General features: G+C 38.9%; 1 protein-coding gene across 9 annotated transcripts in view; it reads right to left on the reverse strand.

The window, feature by feature from the left end:
- KATNAL1 (katanin catalytic subunit A1 like 1) overlaps positions 1 to 18,414 on the reverse strand; it is a 95,478-nt gene that overhangs the window by 28,971 nt on the left and 48,093 nt on the right. For 5 of the 9 annotated variants that reach the window (XM_074377995.1, XM_010951536.3, XM_074377999.1 and 2 more), the window contains exons 10-11: positions 6,960 to 7,086; positions 379 to 5,536 (exon numbers count right to left, since the gene is read on the reverse strand). The exons of 2 other annotated variants lie outside the window; for them this stretch is intronic. In XM_074377995.1, coding sequence (XP_074234096.1) covers positions 5,338 to 5,536; positions 6,960 to 7,086 — 326 coding nt within the window. In that variant the 3' untranslated portion in view covers positions 379 to 5,337. Of the gene's footprint in view, positions 1 to 378; positions 5,537 to 6,959; positions 7,087 to 18,414 lie in introns of those variants that run through there. 2 more of the 9 variants (XR_012511625.1, XM_074378001.1) reach the window with 2 other exon arrangements.

Here is an 18,414-nt window from a genome sequence, read left to right on the forward strand (position 1 = left end):
CTGCTCAAAAAATAGTCTATAAATTAAAAAAATCATTTTGGGGGGGTTCCTAAAATAAGGCACAGTCATCTGGAAAGTTCCCCTTACAGGACACCCACTTTGCAATGGGGCTACACAAATGAGACAGGGGTATTTATTAAACCAGGAAGAATTCATTGAAAACCCACGCTTATCTTACCTGCATCAGCCTTGAAATTATTAGCATAATGCACAGCAAACACATTTTTGGTCAGGGTTACAGTATGTGATTTTATAAGAACTAAAACTCTGGAAAGAGCCATCCCTCACTAGTGAAGGGGTCTGACACTCCCAGCTGGCAGCAGTAAGTGGACCAGCGACTGTAGATCAAACATGAACCGCAAAGAAAACACTGACACGCAACACTCTAGAAATTTATTACCAAATTACAGCCTGTGCACAGACACAGCTAAGCTCAGGAGGCCAGCAATGTAGCCGCACAAAATGTAAAGAAAAGCATGGTTAGTAAACACAATTTAGAAACATCTTTTTCTTCAACTTAGGTTCAAAATACTGGGAGGCACACACTGAAACAAAGATCTTAGCAAAACACAAACCATCATAACACACAGTGGTCTCGCTGGACACTGTCTACACAGTGTGAACCAGAGGCCACTCCCACTGCACTGCTGCTGCACCCACGTGAGCAGGCACACGTCCACCTCTGTGTGTTTTCACAAAGTATGTATGTCCTTGGAGAAAGGACACAGGCAACAGTTAGGTCCCAAGGTTTTTAATGCTGTCCCATGAGTCTGCATTAATGAAGCTATGAAAAAACGGGAGGAGGTGTGCTGGGTCTGAAACTGCTCCTTGAAATGAAGCACATCTAACGGGTGGAGCTGGTTACAACAACAGGGGAGACCAGCTCAGACACTTTACAGAGCTCAGCGTGGACCACTGGGCTCTGCCCGAGGGAGAACAACAGATATTTTCAATTAAAATTGCAGCCTTAAAAAAAGTTAGTGAGAGACGAGAGAAGGAAGCGCTTAAACAAACAAACCTGCATAGGTGATGAACTGAATTGAAGTCTGGTTTCAATTCCTTCCCACCTAAAACTAAGCCTGGTTAACTGAGGTAGTAGACTCTGGAAATGCTGTGTGCAAAGATTCAGGTTTTCCAAAGGGCAATATTTAGTCATTTCAGAGGCCGTAAAACCGAAGCTCATTTACAGGTTTGAAAATCAAGTGGGAGTCCTTTCATAGGAGGAGAATGGCTGTATTAACTCCCTGCCTGTTGTGACTTCCAAGCGACAGAAACCTACACTCTGCTGGTGACAAGGCAGAACCTAGGTTACATCTATACATATAAAATAAAGTCAACCGAGAAACGAGAGAGGTAAAATAAAAAGAATAAACTGGATGACATTACCTGACTATTTCTCCTGTTTTTATTAACAAGTCACCTGGAAATTCAGAAATATCAGTAAAGTAAAGAGTTGTCCGGAGCCAAAAAACCTAATAAAAATTCAAAGAATTACTGTTAATTTGTGAATGTTTAAAAACATCTGTTATCTTAGGGACTTTATTTTTTAAATATTCATACAGTTTCCACAAGAGAAAACAATATTAAAAGCAAATGTCCTAAAAAATTAAATAAATAAGTTTGAAAAGCTTAATTTAAAAATATAAATAAGTAAACACAGTAATTACAAGTTTTTAGCTTCTTCTGCAAAAAAAAATGATTAGTGGAGATGAGAATAAAACATTTGGGGTTTAAATATTTGTATCCCCCAGCACACCCTCCAATGGTAATTCCTACCCTTCCTCATTGTGACAGATTCTTAGAGTCACATAAATATTACGTACATCACAAATTAAGTGGTATATAAAAAATACTATACAATCAAAACAGTTATGGAACAGAAGACAAAACAAATGTTAAAAGAACAATTACGACTGTTTCCTCATACAGTTAATGTGGCCCTTTCTTGGAAAAGGCCAGCAATTATCCTTAACATTTTATGCCTATCATACAGGAAACATCCTAAGGTGACTTGTCATTAATAAGATACAAGGAAGAGTGGGAATCTACTACTGTGCCAAAAGGACTCATTCATCAAGACAATGCAGAAGGAGCCGAAGACCCCATGGCATGAAACGCCTTCCTCAGTCCTCACTTCATCTCAGCGTCCTGAGGGTCCGGGAAGTGAAACAACTGTGCCAGCTGGTCTACCATTCTCGTCATGGACTCAGCGGCGTCTACAGAAACTCTGAATTCAAACAAACTCAAGCTGTTCAAAACCTACAGTATCAATCATTCTGAAATGTTCAAAAGAGTCAGGCTACATGTAGCAAAGTGAAAGAGTGACAATGACACTGAAAATGTGGGCTGGATACACACATTTTCCTGGTGTAGCTCCATATCTGTTTACAGGAGATTCATCAGACGCTTGCTCACTTTTTGAGTAATTCTTGATTTCAGCCTATTTTTTGATAGTCAAATATCACATCATCAAAACTGCAATCTCAAGAGCCAGACGAAGCCCCCAGTGAAGCAGCTAGCCTGCCAACCTGTCACCTCTTCCAAGTCGTCTTGGCATTTCTGGAGGTAGAGGTCCAAGCCTGGAGTGTGTGTGGTCATTCTGGGATGCCTACACTGCGCTGACCAGGAGATGAAGTCTGTGATGCCACTGTCCACTTTCTGCTTGGAACTAGGCTTCAGCCTACATCAGCGAGCCATTTGTCTGGTACATTTCATTAATATTAATTTCCTTTTAAAAATAAAGAATTATGCAAGCAAAATATTTGCAGCAAACAGGTAACATGTTTACATGTTTGCCATAATTACACATGTACATGTTTACAATAAACATGAAGCTTGGGAAAGGACCAAAAAGGTTCATGAAAATAGCCAGATCCATAAGAGTTATGTTGTTCAAGCAAATGGATGCAGTTCTAATTTTGAAGCAAATTTAAAGAGAGAAAAGAGAAAAAATTTATATATTATCTTTCCAAGGCATCCACAGATTTCTGTGCCTTTCATTTATGATCTGAACTCGTTTCATTAGTTGGAGCCAGAAGCTACACAGCATAATTACAGAAAGTGCCCAGACGGAACCGCACCGCCTGGGCCGAGTCTGTAAGCCACAGAGCTCCCAGCGAGGGGTGTGCACACAGTAAGCAACCAACACGAGCCTGCTGAACCCAGGACTGTCTGATCAGGTAGCTGCATGCCAGAAGTGTACAAAACTCAGTCCTAACATCACTGTGTTGCAGAACCTGAAATACTCAGGTTTTCTGATGAATTAATGGAAACAAATCTAATTTGATAATGCAACAGGAAAAATAAAACAAAACAAAACAAAACACAAAAAGTCTCTCATTCTGGGTAAGGCAACACAGTCTCGCAATGAAGACAACGTACATACAATGTACAGTAAAGGTTGGACAGAACACCTGAGGATCCTGTCTCCTCAGGATCCTTTAAGACTTACAAAGCATTCACCATCCACGGACAGAGCAAAACGAGAAAACAAGGGAAATTTAAAAACACACCTGACTCAATAAAGATAAGCTCCCAGGAACCTTCAGCGTCCAAATACTGCTCAACTGAGTTTTTTAAAAAATCATAATTACCATGTTACTATCCATGAATTCAGAAAAAAATTCTAAATGTAAGCCAAGACAAATAACACAAAATTTTAAAAATGGTCTAACTAATCAACTAAAATATACAAACAAGTTTTAACAGTCAAAACACTAAGGTTTTAACAATTGCCCCTAGGACTTCAGGAAAAAAATAAGTTACTGAATTCAGGCAATAATTTGCAAGATTATCTCAGTGGGGTTATTTCTTTCTTTATTAAAAGTTCATGAATAAAAGGAAACGTCTCACTTCAAGTTTTAAGATGAACTAATTCAGTTAAAATAAAATCATGATACGTTATGATTTTAACTCATAATCTATGCCTCAGAGGAAGAGGTGGGCAACTTATAGCATTAGATGAATACTGCAGTCTAGAGTCAGACTTATCTAAAAATTACATAATTCTTAGTAGGGGGAAAAATCTCTTAAGCACGATGCTAAGAGTTTTTTTTCTAAGTGTCAAAAAAGCTATATTATTTTTAGTTTTAAACCAATAGGTGCTCTCCAAAATTGAAAACTCAGGATATCATCAAGTATAAATTTTTAAAGCTTGACTATTAAAGCATAGGCTGCCCAACAAAATAGGACAAATGTAATTTTTAAAAACTAACACTAGGCTACTCCGCTCGTGATGAGATCCACGGCCTCCCCTCTTCTGGCCTCTCCCTGCTGTCTCATTCCCGCGGGACTGAGTGAGCACGTCAGATTTCTAACCTCATCTTAGTGTGCGTACAAGCTCTCAATCTAGACAAGGAATAATTTTTAAGTTTTCAACTGAACATCGTTCATTATGCACGACGTTACTCTGTTAATAAACAAGCTGTCTACAAAACCATAAAGATTTTGTGTTGTTTGTTTTCCATTAGCCACAAGAGAGTGGACTTGTTTAGAATACCGAAGCATTTATTTAGAATATGAAAGGCAAATTCAGCAGAAAACAAACAACGCTGGAGCTGAGAAAAATAAAGGGTTTATCTGTTGAACATACTGAAAGAAAAGTGCAAACACTCAAAGTCTAGAATGAAGAAGAGCGTCTTATGCAATCAGAGTATTCTTCCCACCATTCCAGTATGAAATGTAAGAGGTGCCAGCAAAAAGGCCAGAGAAGCCACCTGGCAAAATGATTCAAAAACCACAAACATGAGGATACTCCCCTATGAAGCTTAGTAAGTGATTAAATAGCTAATAAAAGAAATGGTAAGGGAAGGAAAGGTGAGAATTCAAACTATATAATAGACTCTAACAGTAATAGTAAAATTCTAAAGGTTTAACTAGCAGATTCATTATTTAATCCAAAACCATCACTCATAACAGCAAATAATGAATTGACACAAACCCAGTTTGGCTGTTAAAAGTCAACAGATAATAGGTCCCTCGTGCTCAGAGCAAAGAAAGGGGAAAAACCAAAAAGCATCAAATGCGAGTGAGAAACAGAGGTCCTTGTAAATTTTCTGTAAACAAGTTCCTACAACAGCACACTGATCACTTCCTGCAGCCTCCCTGACACTCTGGCTGGTGTGCAATGGGCTGCATGGGTGTGTGGGCATCAGGCTCTCCATGTAAGCTTTTCTTATTTTTCAACTACATTTATATTCTTTGCAGTTTTAGATTTCTTTTCCTTTAAGAGCAAAATCTCTCCAATGAAAAGTTCCAAACCTGTTTTTTTTTTAAATTGCTGGAATTTCTTCACATCTTATAAACAAAAATACCAGAAATGAAAGAGCTGACAGAAATTCAAGCAGATCCAAATTCAACCATCCACTTTTCATACTTCTCCAAGTCTGCAGCAGAGACAGACTTAGCAATTTTCTTAAGAGCCAATTCAAAGTCTCCTTTGGTAACAGGCATCTGAAGCTCCTCTTTAGAAAGGGCACGGATCTCTTCTGGACTTAAGCCATTGATTCGCCGTCTCATTGCCATTAAAGAGGCATCCCTAAAAACACACCAGAGTCAGTGAAAACTTACTGCTGCAAATGTTTTAAACATTTTCAACTGTGATAATGTTAAGGGAAAACATTCAAAAAATTGTACATGTTTTTACAATGCTGCTCAGAATATTCCATATCAGAGACATCCTGAGGGGTCAAGAAGAGTTAAAGTAGGATGCAAAGGACTTAAACATAAAAGGAACTGTCAATGAACCCTAAAAGTCTAGGGTGGGCTCAGATGGTGCTGAATTCTCTTTTCCCCACTTGATTCTCAAAGACAGACAAAAGTCTAGGAATCTGACGTAGAATTATGAAATACTGAATTGCGTACTTGGAAATGAACATTCAGCTAGTGTGAGATAACTCAAGTCTTGTACCAGTTTGTCTACAACCTATTAGAGGAGGTAAAGCCAGGAACTCTCTCCCTGAAACATGAATGTCTCTACATATGGTAAATGTGGAATTCTCTACACGGAATATTTGTCGGCAACTGAAGAAATAAAACCTGGCTTCTCCGGGTCCTATTTTCAGCTCCATTATGATCACTTGTAAAAAACTATGCAGCCTGGGAAGAAGTGGACAATTCGCGCTCACAAAAAGAGCTATTAGGAAGCCAAGCCAACCAAAATCGCAGATTTTCATATATTTTACTATTAGTATTAGTAGAAGCTATTGTGAGCTTACTGGGTGCCACTCAACTTAGATGCATAAAGGAAAAATACTAGTAGAAATGGTTTTAAAGAAAGGCTACCGATGTCAAGTATTGTTAGGAATGTTAAGTACTAAAAAACACCCTCTTCACTGGGTGAATTGTCTAAAATTTATGATGCCACTAAATTGAAAGGGAAATTTATATATATATGATGAAAAAACACATATATATTTACACATATATAACTGATCAACTGTTCATCTGCATGTGGTAAAATAATGCCAATCAAAACTCCAATTTAGGTTGTCAAAGTCATTATTACTAAGTTAGGCACATCAATTTCTTAAAAATAAAAAGCTAGAAAAGGTGAACATATTGTTGTATAATTATTCATCTAACAATGATGAATGAAGTTATGCAGGAAAAAAACAAGACAAATGGGAAATCATTTCAAGACCTTTCATGTCAAGAGCTAATAACTACAGCTGACCCTTGAACAACATGGGAGTTAGGAGTGCAAACCCTTATTTAGCACGTCGAAAACCTGGATATAACTTAAGAGTCAGCCCCAGTATAAGCAGTTCCTCCTTATCCACAGTTCTGCACCCCCAGATTCAACCAACTGCAGATCCCATAGTACAATTTAGCAAAAAAAAAAATATGCACAGTTCAAACCCATGTTGTTCACGGGTTAACTGCACACCGACGTTAAGACAAGTCCTTTTGATAAATCTATAACTAATGCCTAAGGTCACAGATCATTAAAAAAAAAATACCTGCAAACATTAGTTATATCAGCACCAGAATAGCCCTCAATCTTCTCTGCTATGTCTTCCAGCTGAATATCAGGATCCAACTCAACCTCACGAAGATTGATTTTCAGAAGCTCAGTTCTTCCTTTTGCTGTTAGAAGATTTTTTGGTTATTACTAGATGTTTTACTTTACAAATCATTTTGATAAGAAATCACCTGTTAACATTCAGGAGAAGAAAGACTAATGCAAAGAAGGGCCAACAACTCTTGAGTCCACTAGTTAATTACCAGTTCACTGCACGACTCATGGCATCATTTAACTTTTTATGTGCCTTGGTTGTAGTAACTAAAAATTGAAACAAAACTCAGAGTTTTCCTTACAGATTGTGAAGATACTTGCTATGAGTCTGAGATACTTTATGAAAAATAAAAACATTAGTTGTCAAACACCAGAAATGCTTTTGTTAAAAAAAATTTAGTCTAGTTTTATGAAACTAGATCACATGGAGTGTCACTCCTATGAGTTACTTTGCTCACCTTTTAGCATGACACAGGAGAAGATTTCCATAATTCTAATCAGTATTAAAAAAATCCAGTTCTCTTTTCCTGGAAATCAGCAACTGGCACAAAACACTTATTTAATGTATTTTTCACTTGGCGAGCCAGCCCATAGACATTTGCTGTTCCAATATGATTGAAATGTGTATTGAGTAAGCTGAAACAAACTACAGAATTTTTAAAATAACATGCTTGCAGTCTCGCTATCAGTTTTAGTAGCAAATCTGCTTAATACAGCACACTAAGATAATGTAAAATTAGTTTGGATTTGGCTCTCTACTATTTCCTGATATACAAAGTGAAATTTAATTTTTGCAATTTTTATTTTGAAAATTTTTTACTCTTCAGGTTAAAAAAAAAAATCAGTGAACACCCATTTTACCTTTCCTCTAGATTCACCAATTGTCAACATATTGCTGTTACCATTCTGTTGTCCTCTCCTCTCCCCACCCCTCTCTATTTTGAATTGAGATCTAACTGTAGGCATCACAACACTTCACCTTAAATTCTTTAGTATGTGGCTCCTAAGAACAAAGGTGTCCATACGATTATTACTCTTATCAGGAAGTTTAACATTGGTACATCGGTATCATTTAATACATAATCCAGATTAAAATGTCCACATTCATCCCAGCCCTTTATTACTTTTTTAAAAACTATCACAAGTTGCATTTAGTTATCATCTCTCTTTAGTCTTCTTTAATCTAAAACAGCTCCCCAGTGTTATTCTGTTTGTTTTGTCTTTCATGACACTGGCAATTCTCGCCCAAATGATCTTCCAGAGTCAAGGTATCCCAGTAAAATCCCAACAGTCTGTTAGCGGAATTTGACAGGCAGATACGAAAATGTTAATGGAGAGAATAAGAACAATCACGACACTGTGGGAGGAAGACAGCAAGGTGGGAGGAACTGCTCTATTACAAAGCAACAGGATTCAAATCTGTGTAACACTCCTGTGGACAGGATACAGAATAGGGAGTCTAGAAGCAGAGCAAAGCATATACTATGGACATCAGATTCATGACACAGGCGGGACAAGCAGTGGGAGAAAGGAGGGTCCTTTCAATAAATGATGCCAGAACTGACTACTCATAGAGAGAAAAATGAAACTGGGTCACACCTCACCACACAGAAAATTCAGGGCCAGATACATTACCGATGTAAGTGTAAGATGCAAAAGTATAAGCATTATAGAAGATAAAACAGGAAAATATCTTAATGATCTCAGAGTAAGTATTCTTAAGATACATAAAAAATTGACTACAAAGAAAAAGACTGATAAACTGACCACATTAAAATTAGGAACTCCTATATGTCAAAAGACACTGTAAGTACAGTGAAAACACACAAGCTATAGAGTTTGAGAAAATATTTACAACATACTTAATTAACAAAAAAAACTTATATCCAGAATATTTAAAGAATTCCTGCAAACCAGTAAGAAAAAGTCAGACCACCTAATAGAAAAATGGGCAAAAAGCTTGAACAGATACATCATAAAATCCAAACGGCCAATCAATAAAGGAAAAGATGGTCAAATTCTTCAATAGTAAAGGAAATACAAATTAAACCACATGAGCACCGCACATCAAGAGACTGGTGGACACTTAAACATCTGACAATACCACGTGACGGGAAACCGTGAAACAACAGGAATTCCGTAGTCTGCTGGGAGGAGTGGAAGCCCAACAACCACAACAATCCAAGAGGCTAGATTTATGTACTGACGTTTCAGCCACGCAGCGCGACCTAGCAGCTCACTCCCGGATGGGATGGTCCACCCTGGCCTGAAGAAACTCAGGCCCTTGCACTATGATACATGCACAAGAATGTTCATAGCAGTATTGTTCGTAATAGCCGGAAACCGGAAATAATCATAATGCCCATCAAATAACATGACAGGTAACTGCAGGAAGATCACATGGCGGGTGTTATGGGCTAAACTGTGTCTCACGCTAGATTCTTACGTTGAGGCTCTAACCTCCAATACCTCAGAATGTGACTGTATTTGAAGACAGGGCCTTTAAAGGGCGAACTAAGGTAAAACGAGGTCAGCTGCGTGGGCCTTAGTCCAGTATGACTGGTATCTTTATAATAAGAGATTAGGACACAGACACACACAGGACCAAAGACCACATGAAGACGTGAAAAGAAAATGGCCAGAGACGCCCCAGAATGAAACCAGTCCCGCTGACACCCTGCTCCTGGCCCTGCAGCCTCCAGAGCTGTGAGAAGATACACTTCTCCTGCTTAAGCCCCTCTGCCTGCGCTGCTTTGTCGCGCGGCCCTAGCAAACCAACACGCCGGAGCGCCACACAGCAGGATGGATGCTGGACTGCGTCTGCGGGTCACAGCATGGATGAATCTCAAAAACACACGGAGCAACAGAAGCAAGGCACAAATGAACACAATTTATGTAAAGTTTAAAGGGAGGTAAAACGGCGTGGGGATCTATTATTGGTTGATAAAGTTACAAGGAAAAACAATGTATTATTTCCATAAAAGGAGTAACAGTGGTGACCACCAGGGGGCAGGAAGGGAGCTCCTGGGGGCTGGTGTCCTCCACTTGTGGGCCTTGCTTGCTCAGCCAATTACTGGATAAACTGAACATTTGAACAGGTTTGAAGTAAGACAAAGCAAAGCAACGCAAAGAGCAGCGCCGGTGGGGAGAGAAGCAGCCGCAGGCACAACGGGGTGTGGCTAGAAAACCGTCACCCCTAAAATTCCTTCACCTGGGAGCTCCCCAACCTTGCCCATCCCGGGCCAGAGGCCCACGCAGGGGTCCAACACAGGTGGTCAGCAAGAAGGGTGTGGGAAGAAAGAGGCACGGGGGGAAGCTGCGGGTCCCCTGCTACCGGCTGCGCTCCTGGCGCCCCGGGGACCGGGAATTCTGCCCCCCCCCCAAGCCGCGGAGCGCTCGGCCCGCAGTAGGTGGGTGCTGGCGAACCACGGCACTTTGCTCTGTCAGTCCCAGTGCTGGTGTACCCCTCTTTGTAAAGCAACATGTTCTCCTGTGGCCCACCCTAAGGACTCAAAACATCAAGTTTAATGTAACGTGTTCTCCCCCAGCAACGAAGACCCAGACAGCCAACTTAAATGCACTCTGAAGCAGACACCTGGGCATAAGTGAGGGCCTGGCGGTACAAGGTGTGAAGGAAGCATCCTCCTCTTCCCTAGTAACTGATTTGGGGAAAATTAACTTTTAATATTGGTTACATCAGTGTTTGCTGTAAGAATATAAGTAGGATTTATCATTTCTGTAACACTGAATTAATGATATTTAATAACCTCGTGAAAGGATTTAACAAGGGGTCAAAGTGTTAATAACAGTATAAAAAACTGCCAATCCTACATAACCAACTTAACAGGCTTCTGAAATTTAAATAAACATTGTTACAAGGATCAGACACTTCTTGTATTAACAGTTCTTCTTGAATACAGGAGGCAGTCTCACACAGTAGATAACGAGTGTGCGCTCTGGGGTCAGACTGCCTGGGCTCAATGATCTGTCTGCTGCACTGGGCAGGATCCCTAACTGCTCAGTGCCTCAGTTTCCTCATAAGTAAAGTAAAGGTAAGAAGAGACTCTACCTCACAAGACTTGTGAGGGTTAAATGAGTTAATACAGGCAAAGCCTGGCCCACAGTCAGCACTCATGTTCACTGCCTCCTCCCACCATCAGTCAGTCAATCAACAAAACAGGATTAGAGGGAGACCAAGAAAAGCCAGACCCCTTCTGTTAAGGGCCGTCTGGGAGAGAGATGACACAGAGGAAACACCCAGGGGAGGGAAGTCCACACAAGGGAGAGGCCAGGGCAAAGAAGACTTCATAGAATTGGTGTGCTTTCATGTCGACTTTGAAAAACCAAAAAAAAATTAAATAGAAAGGAATAGAGAAAAAACATGGGAAATGAGAGCACCTTAAATTATGACACGGAAGTAGGAAGAAGCATGAGTGAAAAAAGTGTACGTAGAGAAGTACAACAGAACAGTAAGAAATGCAGTAGACACAATAGATGAGGTAGGGACTTACAGTAACAAAAAAATACTCTGACCCAGATGTGATCGGAAATACGAATCACTGAGTCTCAGAGGTGGTTTAGGCAAAGAGGTGGTTAAAAGCAAAATATCATTAAAGGCAGGGGGCTGGAGAAGGAGTGCATTAGGCTGAGCGGGTGGTTGCTGCCGTAATGTAGATGCACCGAGGAACAGGCCTGGTGTGAGACCAAGCCCCACCTGTGCCTGGTGTCTGACTTCTTCCTCCTGGCGACCTCGGCAGATTGGATTCACCAAGGTGGCACAAGAGCCTCTCTCCACCGTACACACACGGTCTACTTCCCCTCCTCTTTAAAATGCTTCAGTTCAGACAGCAGAGGTGACACTACACGACTTCCAAGGCTAGGTTACAAAAAGCAATGTACCTTCCACCAGAAAAGGTGGGCCCCCTCCCCTGTATTAAACGTGACAACCTGAGACCACCGTGCCTGAGGAAGCCCAGGCCACACGGCGTAACCATAAACAACACAGAGGAGCTCCAGAAAGACAGCCCCACCCGAGGCCCCAGGCCTCAGCCACCAGGCACGTGAGTGAAGACACTCCAGGTGACGCCAGGCTCCCCATGCGGAGTCACCCTCAGCCGCTGAGTCTCCCAGGTGTGACCCCAGACATCATGGGACAGATAAAAACCATCCCTGTGGTGCCCTATCTGAATTCCTGACCCACAGAATCTGTGAGCAAAGTAAGACTGGAATAGTATGCCAAACAGGAAGAGGAACTGATATGCTGACTTTTCTTGCCATGAAATTCTAATTGCCTCTCAATCTTAAAGAAATCAGCATACTTCTTTATGTAAACTACATAATTTACAATATGCCTTTTTGGGTGGCTTTTCTTGTTTTATCTATTTCATTCTCATACTTCTTGCCTTTTCCAACTAAAAATCTCTTTTGTTGCTTTTGTTCATAAAATGCCCTTCAATTTCTTTTACTTTAATATAATCTACTTTTCTTTCCATTTATTTTACCCTGGATTTCCAAATCGTTCAGGTCTCTCCTTCTAACTTTTCTTTACAGTCCTGTCTCTTCCAGACCCTTTTATCCCACCAAATACTCCAGCCATAATAGCTGTCTACTCATTTTCAAGCAACCATGCCTTTGTATCTGTCTTTCCCTATGGAAATTCAGCAAAAATGCAACTTCCTCCACGAAGTCTCCCCTAAGCACCTCAGTGAGAGTTTCCTATTCCTCATTTTCCACCCCAAATGTACTATGGGGAACTCCAGTATCTCATGCTCCTCTGCTTCCCTGCAGTTAGGGGAGGTGTATGCCCCCTCACAACCCCACAGCGGGTTCTCTAAGGACGGTGTCGTACACCTTTACATTCTCACAGAACCTACCAAACGTCTTTCAGAGAGCAAAGAGCTAAATTAACGCCTCTGAAATTAACACAGATGAAAGAAAAAGAGTGTTCTAATTATGATTATTCGTTTGGGAGCCCTCTAGGAGAAAGCGATTTCTCAACTCCTATGGTCATGAGGTACACACGTTCAGACAAGTAATAAGCAAAGAGAAGCACCTAAAAGTCATTACCTATAATGGACAGAACTTTTTCATAAGAGAAAACAAGTTTAGAAGAAAGCCCATTAGTCAGCCAGGTCTATGTTCTTCTAAACTCCTACCTTTGTACTATGAAGTGTATTTTTCCCCCAACCTAACCTCTCCCCAGCAGTTTATAAAATTCCTGTCATCAATTATATTTCTAATTATATTTTTTCTCCCTATCATAATGAATTAAAGTTCAAAGTACAAATGCTTAAATGATGTCAGTTCAACTATTAAAGCTTTTATTTTGCCCCAGTAGTATTAACTTTTTATTCATAATCACTGTACATGGTAGTAAAATTTTAAAATTTCATATAAATATACTAGATATTCTATACATATTTTGTTTAGAAAGCAAGGAAGGAGAGAAAAAGAGGGAAAGAGAAAGGGAAAATTTTATTAAATCAGAAGTGATAATAAACCATTCAAATTTCAAATCTTCATCTGACTAACTCAGTGGCTTAAAACAAAAATTTATTATCCTCACAGTTTTGTGCATCAGGAATTTGGGAGCACTTGGCTAGAAAATTCTCATTTGGGGTCTGTGATGGTTAATTTTGTGTCAACACAGTTGGGTGATAGTGTCCAGATATTTGTTCAACATTATTCTAGATGTTTTCGTGAGGGTGTTTTTGGATGAGATGAATATTTAAATCACTGGACTCTGAATACAGTGGACTGTACCCCATAACATGGGTGGGCCTCAACCAATCAGTTGAAGGCCTGAACAGAACAAAAATGGTCCCCAGAGCAAGAGGGAATTCCACCAGCAGATGGCCTTCAGATAAAAAGGCTTATGATCTAGCCCTGGAAGTCATGTGGCAACACTTCTGCCATGTTCTGCCATATTCTATTCCTCAGGAGCAAATCACTAAGTCCAATCCATTTTCAAGAGGAGGGGAATTAAGCCCCACTTTTTGGAGGGAAAAAAATCTCAAAGAATTAAAGGAAAAGATACACAAAATCAATGCACAGACGAGGAATCCCAGCAAAGCAATGGAAACTATTAAAACAAACAGAAATGCTAGATTTGCAAAATACATCTGAAATGAAAAATTCACTGGACAGGATTAAAAGCAGATTGGCAGCAGCAGAAGAAACTGTCAGTGAACAAGAAGATAAGTGAACAGAAATTACCAACCTGAAGAACAGAAAGAAAAAGACTGAAAAAATTTTAACAGAGTCCTAGTGACCTGTGCAACAATACCAAAAAGTCCAACACACATGCAGGATAAATAAAAGGAAAAGCTCACAGAGGTACACTGTAGTCAAACTGCTGAAAAATAAAGATAAATAAAATACCTTAAAAACAACTGTAGAGAACAATCATTCAAGAAAAATGTTTTCTATACATAAACATGTATGACCACATGACCCAGTTATTTCACTTACAGGTATTTATCCAAGAGAAATGAAAACATATGTTCACTTGAAGAACTGAATATGAATGTTGATGGTGGCTTTATTTACAATGGTCCCAAACTAGAAACAATCTAAACGTCCGTAAATAAGAGAATGGATAAGTAATCTGTGCCATGACCATACAGTGGAATATTACTCACCAATAAAAAACAGTAACACTGATGATTCTCAAAATAATTATGCTAAGTGAAAAAGCCAGTCACAAAATAATACATACTGTATGATCCTATTTATATGAAATTCAAAACAATCTGTAGTGACAAAAAATCAGATCAGTGGTTGCCTGAGGCGGGAGGTACTGAGGGGAGAGAAGAATGGACTGCAAAGGGGCACATGAAGTCCTTTCAGATGAAGGATGCTTCCTGCATCCTGACGGCGGTGTGGTTGTATGGGTATATACAATGTTGAATCCATCAAATTTTAAATGGATAAAGTCTCTTACATATAAATTATTTCTCAATAAAGTTGAATTTAAAAAACAATAGCCAGAGGGGAAAGGATATATTACATACAAGATATATTACAAACAGTGGCAAGAATGACAGCTGACCTCACATGAAAAACACAACAGAGACCAAAAGATTATAGAATGATATCTTTATAAGCACTGAAAGAAAAACAAAGCAAAACAAAAAACAAAAACCCTCTTCCAACTCAGAACTATTTATCAAAAATATCCTTCAGAAATAAGAGTGAAATAAAGACATTTCAGAAAACAAAAACTGAATTTGATGTTTGCAGACCTTAACTAGAAGAAATACTAAATGAAGTTCTTCAGATAAATGAGAGATGAACCCAGATGGAATCTTAAAAAAGGAAAGCAGAGCAGTGGATGGTAAACATGCAGGTAAAATAGAAAAGACTACATTTTTTATGCTCCTCTTAATTTAAATTTACACTGACAATTTAAACCCCATTACATGTTGAGATTTATAACATACGCAGATGTAAAGTACATGACAAAACAGCACAAAGGCTGGGGGAGGCAAACAGTTCTTACATTTCACATGAAGTGGTACAACATCAGCTTTAAGGTGACTGTGATAAGTTACAGATGCATGTTGTAATCCCCAGAGTAACTGCTAAAAAACACAGTTAGTATAGCTAAAAGCCAATAAGGGAATTAAAATGGATACTAAAAAATATTCAATTATCAAAAGAATTTAGGAAAGCAGGTACAGACTAACAAACAAACAAAAGGGACAAATAGCAAGGTGGCAGACTTCAACACGTAACAGTAATTACATTATATGTGAATGGCCAAATATCCCAATTAAAAAGCAGAGGTAAACTGTATAAATAGTAAGACCTAATTATATACTGTCTACAAGAACTGCACTGAAACTGTAAAGACATGCAGGGTGAAAATTAAAGGGAGGAAGCAGACATATCATGCAAACAGTAGCAGCAAAAGAAAGATAGTGAGGCTGTATTAATATCAAAGTAAACATCAAGTCGAAGGATATAATCAGAGATAAGGAGAGGCACTTCATCAAGAAAGGAGGACCAAGAAGATGTAACAGTGATAACCGGTCATGTACCTAATGACAGAACTTCAAAACTCATGAAGCAAAAATTGACAGAGTTAAAGCAAAAAATAAACAAATTTACAATCACATTTGAAGAGTTTAACCACCCACTCAGTAACTGACAGAAAAACCAGAGCAAAAAATCAGTAAGAATCTAGAAGACTTAAACAATACTAATCACACCAACTGATCTGACATTTATGGAATATTATAATCAACAAGCACTGAATAATATTCTAAATATTTCAGCTGAAACAGTCATCAAGATGAACTATATGCTGAATCATAAAATCTCAATAAAATTCAAAACTTGACATCTTACAGAGTAGTTCCTAACTGTAGTGGAATTAAATTAGAAATCAGTAACAAAACACCTAGAAAATCCTCAAATATTTGCATACAAAGCCACATACTTCTAACTCAACAGTCAAAGAAAGAAAGAAAAAGCTAAAAAATATTTCTAATTGAATAGTGAAGAAAATATAACAAAATTTGTGGGATGAAGCCAAAGCAGGGCTTAAGGAGAAATGTACAGCTTTAAATGTTTATATTTTAAAAAGAGAAAAGGTTTAAAATCAACAATCTAAGTTTCTAACTTCATAAAAAGAAGAGAAGATTAAACTCAAAGTATAAGAGAGAAATACAAAGAGAAAAAAAATCAATGAAACAGGAAACAGAGAGAACATTAACAAAGGAAGAAGTTGGTAACAACATTGATAAATGTCTAGCAACAATGATCAAGAACAATAGAGATAAAACACAAGTTACCAATTTTAGGAATGAAAACTGAGCCATTATTATAGATCATACAGACAAAAATGGAAAATAAAGTGTGTGGATTTGTACTATGTCAACTTCAGCGAAGGCAGAATTTCATTTCCTGGAATTCTCTTCGTTCTGGGTTAGTGTGGATCACATTGGTCATTGCGGATGAGATTTGAAAGGCAGAAATGAGATCAACTCAGAAAGTTAGTTCAGGGCATTAGGCACGTTTGCTGCTCATGCACACGGTCTGTCACTTGTCTGCCGGCTCGCCTGGTTAGTGAGGGGCAGCACCTGAGCCTCCAAATCTTTCTGGTTCCTGTTAGGTTTCCTCCTTCAGCTTTTCTGACTCCTATGCCAACTATATATTTAGTACTGTTACAAACAATGCCAGCTTCTTCTAAAGGGCCTCCCAGTCATCAAAGTTCTAAGTCTCAGAGGCAGCGAAAGCCCAACGTGGGTTCCAGTCTACCCTCATGAGTCCCTGCTCATCCCCACAGGTTCCAGTTTGTCCTCATTTCCACTACTTCATCTTCTCTTCCTCAATTCCCTCCTGGCTTCAGGCTCCGGAACCAGGCATGAAGTCAGCAGCCTCACATAAACCATTTAGTTGGATTCCACATTTACATTAGGTCGAATCACAATAAACCTGACGACTCAGAGGAGGTGGACAAATGATGTAGAAAACACAAGCTACCAAAGCTTACTCCAGGAAAAATGGGTAACCCGACAGGATAGCCCTATGTCTATTTTTTTAAATCAATGGAACAGAATAGAGAAATCATAAACAGACCTAAACATACACAGCAAAATAATTTTCAATGAAGCTCCCAAGTAATTCAATGGAAAACTGAAACTCCTTTTAATGTGTGATGCTAGAACAACTCAATATACATATGAAAAAAAAACCACTCAACCCCCAACGGACACATACACACAAAGTTAATTCCTGATGGATCATAGATCTAACTATAGCTTCTAAAAGAAAATACAGGAGAAAACCTTTGATCTCTGTGGTAAGCAAAGATTTCTTAAGATACAAAAAGCACTGTCCATAAAAGAAAAACTTGACAAGAGGACTTGATCAAAATTAAAACTTCTGCTTATCCAAAGACACCATAAACAAAATCGAAAGGTAAACCACAAACAAAGAAAATATTCACAATTCATGTATCTGATAAAGACTACGGAGCATTAATTAACAACAAATAAACCAATTAAAGCTGAGCAAAAGATTTGTTGACACAGCACAAAAGATAGACCAATGACCAACAGGCACATGAAAAGGTGCTCCACATGATTAGACATCAGAGAATGCAAACTAAAACCATAATGAGACAGCACTTCATACTTACTGGGAATGACTAAAATTAAAATACTGACAGTACCAAATGTTGGCAAGGATGTGGAAGTACTGGACTTCTCATTCACTGATGGTGAGAATAGAAAACAGTACAATCACTTAGGAAGACAGTGTGAGCATTATTAAAGTTAAACACATACCTACCCTATGTTCCACCTATTCTCTTATCCATGTCACCCGAAAGAACTGAAAACACTCATCCATAAAAAGATCTGGACAAAAATGTAACTTTATTCATAATAGCC

This window comes from Camelus bactrianus, chromosome 14, assembly GCF_048773025.1.
Source record: "Camelus bactrianus isolate YW-2024 breed Bactrian camel chromosome 14, ASM4877302v1, whole genome shotgun sequence".
NCBI classification, from domain to species: domain Eukaryota; kingdom Metazoa; phylum Chordata; class Mammalia; order Artiodactyla; family Camelidae; genus Camelus; species Camelus bactrianus.